The sequence below is a fragment of the Syngnathus acus genome, chromosome 10 (assembly GCF_901709675.1).
Source record: "Syngnathus acus chromosome 10, fSynAcu1.2, whole genome shotgun sequence".
In the NCBI taxonomy this organism is placed as follows: Eukaryota; Metazoa; Chordata; class Actinopteri; order Syngnathiformes; family Syngnathidae; genus Syngnathus; species Syngnathus acus.
In genome coordinates, this window is record NC_051095.1 from 16166976 (window position 1) to 16173979 (window position 7004).

The 7004-nt window shown below is 43.2% G+C and overlaps 1 protein-coding gene across 1 annotated transcript; it reads left to right on the forward strand.

Moving 5' to 3' along the window:
• The first annotated feature begins 213 nt into the window (after positions 1 to 213).
• Positions 214 to 6953, forward strand: etf1a (eukaryotic translation termination factor 1a). Its single transcript, XM_037261387.1, has 11 exons — positions 214 to 373; positions 701 to 810; positions 2656 to 2831; positions 3052 to 3191; positions 3707 to 3845; positions 3974 to 4164; positions 4936 to 5065; positions 5188 to 5361; positions 5445 to 5509; positions 5582 to 5729; positions 5961 to 6953. The coding sequence occupies exons 2-11, from the start codon at positions 725 to 727 to the stop codon at positions 6041 to 6043; spliced, it is 1332 nt and encodes a 443-aa protein (XP_037117282.1). The 5' UTR covers positions 214 to 373; positions 701 to 724; the 3' UTR covers positions 6044 to 6953.
• Positions 6954 to 7004: the final 51 nt, after the last annotated feature.

A 7004-nucleotide genomic window follows, 5' to 3' on the forward strand; every position in this document is an offset into this window, starting at 1 on the left:
TTTTTCTGTACGTGGTCCTTGGAAGATAAAGTTTAAGATCTCCCATTTCAAACGCACCAAACCTTTGACTACATATCCCACAAGCAACTGCGAAATGCGCTTTCCTCTCTATGACGCGAGTGACCACGAGTCATCCAATGGTTGCTTCGAGTGTGATGATTGACGCACAGGTCACATGCTACCATTGGTTTCTATGCGGTTTCCAGGAAGTGAACGCCGCCACTTGGAACCACCTCCTACATGTGAGCTCAGTCGGCGGCACCACGCGCAGCGTGCGGAGGAGAGAAACCGGCGGAAAGGCAACGTCATCCCTCGGACCACCGACTCGACGTAGAGTAGAAAACAGCAAGCGGAGCGGCGTTGTCCGAGGCAGGTACGGTATTTATTGTTATTTCTGATGTTTTGATCACAAGACCGCAGTTGCTATCGAGAAGAACGTGGCGAAAGTAGGTCGAATTAGGTAAGAATCGGGTGGACTTTAGGGCCTGGCAGACTGTAGGCCCGTTAGCTCTCCGCGCACTTTACTGAGAGAGACAACCCGAGTAGAAGCTCTCGTCTGCGGTCTGTCGGAGCGTCAATACTGGCCAAGTGCCTTAAAGGACACCCCACCATTCATTTGGCGAGGTACCCATCTGTAATTGTGTGCCAACCTTTTTGACTGCTATTCCATCATATTTACTTCCCTTTCCTTGAATTTTAGGTGCTGAACAACTACAGCAGAAAGATGGCGGACGACCCCAGCGCGGCGGATAGAAACGTGGAGATATGGAAAATCAAGAAGCTGATCAAAAGTTTGGAAGCTGCCCGTGGGTAAGGATGCGATGTCGTGTGGTCTGTCCGTGCGTGGGCCCTTGACAGTGACTTAATACGGCGCCACCCGGCTGAGGTTATTGTTGGAAGCGTAACCGGTCGATACTGCTGGACATCAGCGAAGAAGGGCCGACTTTGGGAGTGGTTAGCTTAGCATTTCTAGCTTTCTGTCGCTGTGGCTGCTAGCCTGCTACTGAATGGGTGCTGTCGTCGCATTTTGCTGGCCTGATTAAAAAAATAAAAAGACGATTGTGACTACGTGGCCACTGCGACGTCTTGCTTTGCCCATTTTAACACACATTGGGTAAATAAAGCGCGTCCTACCCGGTAGACAGACTAAATCGCGATGCGAAAGACATCCGTTATAAACGTCATCTCTGGAGTGAGGCCGCCATGGGTGTCTTTAGCGAGATGGCTAGTTGCTGAAATTGAGAGGTCGGCAATCTTCCAGTCAGTCTATTAGTCACCCGAATTACTTGATTTATATTTCTCATCGAGTGACTTTAAGCGGGGAACTGTCCTAAATACCTGCCTCATTATATGGCACTAGTTTCAATGTAACCTAATTGTTTCAACATGGTCAAAGATGACCGAATCGCTCCTGTAATGGTTGAACTTTTGGACAATTTATAATCGAAGGTGTTCCGTCCTCCACCTCAACCAGTGGCCATTTTCCCCTTTAGTAACCCTGCTTGTTGCCACCTGCCACTGAGTGCTGTGTCAGCCTGCTCTTGTCCCTCTTGTGAGGCCAGTTCATGGAGCGATCATAATGTGGGAGAGCTAGAACTAGTACTCACCCCTGTGCGCCTAAAGTCTCGACCCCACGCTGCTCTTTACTATGGTGCACTGTAGAAGTGCCTGTCTATTATATTTCCTAAAAACACAAATTATAATTATCATATTCATAGTGTGGTACAATTGAGCACCCTAACAGTGTTGTTCAAATAGTGTACTGTGGTGCCTGAGATGAAGTGAACACTCTAAATCTCAAATGATCTTTCCCCACTGAAATGAATGGGAATGCTATTATTCTTTAGCAGCCCGCTCCAATAAAACTATTTGTTTTTCATCTTTTTAAGAAGTAAAATGCACTCTCCATCATGTCTCCGGTACTTTTTAAAACATACAGTATAACGTGAATAACTTGCAAAGCATAAAACTAAGGATGAACCAAAAATTCAGTAACCGAATTTTCTCTTTTGACCTTTGCCACAGAAACATCAGCGCTTAACAACGTTTTGATGACACAAGCAAAAACCTTTAATTCCATCACTCTAGTTAAGCTGAGAAGAAAAAAAGGTAATACTAAGATCCTTGTCACTCTGCCGAGGCTGCTCACAGTTCACCTGGGCTAGCGTTAAATGCGCCAATGGCCCGCTAAACTAAGTGGAAGTGGGCTGTGGGAATTGAGCCCAAAATCCCCTTCCGGCTGTAGTCATTGAGCAATAAGCAATAAGACTGGCTGGCCTTTGAAGACCACCTCTCCAGTGGCTATAAAAGCATGCATTATAGCACAGCAACATCGATGCTCCTTTTGCTATGGTGTTTTGCATTGTGCATAAGCAATATCAAATAGGTATGTTGCATTTGGTTAAATACACAACAATTAAGGCTTATGTTTTTTTTTTTCCAGTAAACCTGAACTGGGATTGACAAACATCTTAAAGCAAGAATTTGGGCTGCTTTTGATTGTTTGGTGTCTGCCAAAATACTAAATTTTGGTTACCAACGTAAGACAAGACAAAAAAAACCAGCTCCTCATATGTGGAAAAACCAGAGTCAGGTCACTCATAAGTCACAGTACGATGATATAAAAACAGTAATGGCCTTCTCTTTTTTTTTTAGTAATGGCACCAGTATGATCTCGCTGATCATCCCACCCAAGGACCAGATTTCCAGAGTGGCCAAGATGTTGGCAGATGAGTTTGGCACCGCTTCCAATATCAAGAGTCGAGTCAACAGACTCTCCGTACTTGGGGCCATCACCTCTGTACAGCAAAGACTAAAGCTCTATAACAAGGGTAGGTCAAACACATCTAATAGAAATACATTTCCAATGTTCTAAAATAAAAGGGATTTCAAAATCAAAAATGGGTTGTTTAACCCAATGGAAACACTTTCTTAAAATAAAAATATCCCACTATTTATTGGGTGAAATGATTGTATTGCTCAACAGTAGAGAATGTTACGATCTATATACATCTGAAAACTGCACGTTTTTTGTTTTATTGTTCTTCTCAGTGCCACCAAATGGCTTAGTAGTGTATTGCGGCACCATTGTTACGGACGAAGGGAAGGAGAAAAAAGTTAATATCGACTTTGAGCCTTTTAAGCCAATCAACACCTCCCTGTACCTCTGTGACAACAAGTTCCATACTGAGGTGGGTATTTTTACTTTTGTATAGAATGGATTTACATAAGTTTGAATGTGTGCACATTCCCAGAAGTGAGTGTCGTCCGCCCAGCCCTGACTTTCTGTCCCTGACCCACATGGGCCTGGCCTGTCCCTCTTCAGCGAGCGCCATTTGGAATTGAGAACATAATTTCCATGTCGCATACAGGCACCGCTCAAGCAGACGCGTAGCCAAATAGAAAAGGAACAACAGACACACGTGCACAGCGTAATGAAAAACAATATGGGACACATGTCATTGTGCTCTGTTAAGAAAAAAGAAAACAATTTTGTTTTCATTTTTCTTTACTTGGCTTCATGTCAGGTGTGCAGCACCTGCGTTTGAGGTGGTACCAGTAAGTCTGTTCTCGACAGCGTTTGGCTGACTTGGACAGGCTCGGGTGAAGCTGAAATAGGGACGGAAAACTCAGGGACGGAGGACGATGTCCACCTCTGATCATTCCATTTTGTCTCATGCTCTCCATCCTTTCCTTTTTAACGTAGGCATTGACAGCCCTGCTCTCAGATGACAGTAAGTTTGGCTTTATTGTGATTGACGGTAGTGGGGCGCTGTTTGGCACACTGCAGGGAAACACCAGGGAGGTGCTGCACAAGTTCACTGTGGATCTTCCTAAGAAGCACGGTATTATACCACAATACTCGCACACCCAATTTTTAGATTTGTTAAATCCCATCAAGGGCTTCATTAGTTGTAGTCATTTCATGAATGAGGCTAAAATATAGTCTAAACCTTTCTCTTCTTTGTTTTAGGCAGAGGAGGACAGTCGGCTTTGCGTTTTGCCCGTCTTAGAATGGAGAAGAGGCACAACTATGTGAGGAAAGTGGCTGAAACGGCTGTCCAGCTCTTTGTGTCCAACGACAAAGTCAATGTGGCAGGAATGGTTTTGGCTGGTTCTGCGGACTTCAAGACTGAGCTCAGCCAGTCTGACATGTTTGACCCAGTAAGTATGTGCTCTAATCATCTGAAGTATGTTACGTTTTGCTTGCTTGATTTTCTTCAGTTGAGGGATGTTGACACAGTTTGTTATAGGTCACTTGATAATAAGATGTCTGGGGAGGGTGGACTTAATGCTTCAATTACTTTAACTTCAGAATGTTGTTTATTTTCCCATGTAGACTTTAACGCATGCTCATACATATTTCCCTATTTTAGTTAATCACTTATGTTTGGTGTCTTACTTAAGCACTATCAAAAGAGCTGGAGTCATATTGATATACATTACATCACAACTTCAAGTGTGATATTGCTTGTCTACAACAGTTATAGCAGCGCTATTTATTAGTTAACAAATAAGCCACAGCAAAATTGAGTTCAGCAGCAAAAAAATCAAACTCTGAGGGAGCATGTTGGATTTGTCCACTTCACTGCAGGTCATGTAACGCTATCATGCGATTTAGCAGGTGCTCCATGATGATCAAAATTTACGTTAAGTAGTTTGAAAATGCAAACTAAAACAAATTAAAACCAATTGACGTTGTGACTGCATTCATTCGTTGCATTAGCATGTTAGCTGAATATCCGCTTCAGTTTGTACGCTTAAATATGTCATTTAATGAGATGAGCACACCTAACCCTTATCCAATCAAATTGCTTGATCCAAACTAACTGTTGCATAAGTAGCAATATACACACAAGTGATAAATTGATTGATTTAATGAATTGATTTTGACATTGTCGCTCTGTTTTTAACCACTGGACATTTCTGTTTTAGAGGTTACAGGCCAAAGTTCTGAAGTTAGTGGATATCTCCTACGGTGGAGAAAATGGCTTCAACCAGGCCATTGAGCTCTCAGCAGAAGTTCTCTCCAATGTCAAGTTCATCCAAGAAAAGAAACTAATAGGTAGGTTGTTTTATTAGCATGGTGGCACAACTTTCAGAGTGTTCATCAAGAGAAGTGCCTGTGAAATTTGCCTGATCCTCCTCATTCTCAAAAAGCATTACCTCTCGTTTGTGGTGCTCCAGGACGTTACTTTGATGAGATCAGTCAGGACACTGGGAAGTACTGCTTTGGTGTGGAGGACACACTGAAAGCCTTGGAGATGGGAGCGGTGGAGATCCTCATAGTCTACGAGAACTTAGACACCATGCGTTACATTTTACGTGTGCATGGGGCCGAGAGCAACGGCGCTGAGAATGGTACACATAGACCACATGCGCCAGAAGTCACCTGAATGTGAACCGCGCAGCCTCACGCTCAATGTGGTTTCTGTGATTCTCAGATGAGAAGACTTTGTATTTAACGCCAGAGCAAGAGAAAGACAAATCTCATTTCACAGACAAAGAGGTGAGGACTGCACACGCTGAAGTAAGTGGCGTTGAGTTAAACTGCTCAATCCTTCTGATTTGACGTTGACAGACGGGGCAAGAGCACGAACTGATCGAGAGCATGCCACTGTTAGAGTGGTTTGCCAACAATTACAAGAAATTTGGAGCCACGCTGGAAATAGTCACAGACAAGAGCCAAGAAGGATCTCAGTTTGTCAAGGGCTTTGGAGGCATCGGGGGTGAGCACTTTCGAGTCACAGCAGAGCAGTCAAACCTCCCGATACATTAAAAGGTTATGTGTACGCCAAATGTAGACGTATGCAAAAATGTATATTATGAACAAAAAGCCAGTTGTAAACTGGCATTGTCGTTTAATTAACAGTACTTGTGTTATTTAAATGTTATGGCAATGACACACTGGACAACTCACATTAGTGGGTGATGCATTGTCATCTTTGTGACCCTCCCAGGTATCTTGCGGTACAGGGTGGACTTCCAGGGCATGGAGTACCAAGGAGAGGACGACGAGTTCTTTGATTTGGATGACTACTAGGTAGTCGGGGACTGATATATTGGGAGAGAAAAAACAAAGGAATGAAGAATTAAGGAAAGAAAAATGCCACCTCTCTTGCAGCAAGTGAGGGGCTCAACTGTGTTGACCACGTAATGACAGCCAACTTCCAATTTACTTGTTGAATACACAACCTTGCACATACATTTCATCTGTACACACATCCAAGTACATCACACAGGCTGAAGAGGAGTGAAATTGTCTTTCATCCAGAGAGGGAAAAAAGCCTTTCCTGAATAAATCCCTGCCTTATAGAGTGCTGGTTCCTTCCCCTAGTTGGATTGGACGCAACTCATTTTTGTTCCTTTTTGCCCCGTTTCCCTCCATTTTGAATGAACACAACAGCAAGTTCCCAGTGTTTGCTGCCCTCAACCCATTTGGAAGGTGAACATTTGACTCTGATACGATATACATGTAGATGTAAAAAAAAAAAAAGAAGTATTTTCCTTTTCTCCCATCCCTCTGTCCTCCCCTCTATGCTTAATCATTTTTTTCTTTTCATTTTGTACTGGCAACTGCTGCTGTTGTATTTTATGAGAGTGGGGGATTTTTTTTAACCTGGGTTTCTGTAGAGAAAGGGGGACAACGTATTAAAATTTGAACTGCTGAAAACCATCGCTACCTCCTCATCTCCTGTGCTCTCAAACCTCTTCTGTTTGCCTGACCATCTTTTCGGAGAAGCCTGAAGATTTCTGTTTCCCAGTTGCCAGATGTGTTGTATGTACGTATGAGTGCACAGTTACTCCGTTTCGTCGTCGTCATTATCCAACTTTGTTAAAAGTGAATCAGTGTTTCCAAAATTCCAACAGCAGAAATCAAAGTTTTGGAAATGTTTCTTGTTTGACTTGCTTTACTACACCAACATTAAATCCCTCCTATTTTTGACTATCAACCCCAACATATATTCCACCAGTAAGGTGTTTGTATTTCAAGTGGCTTATGC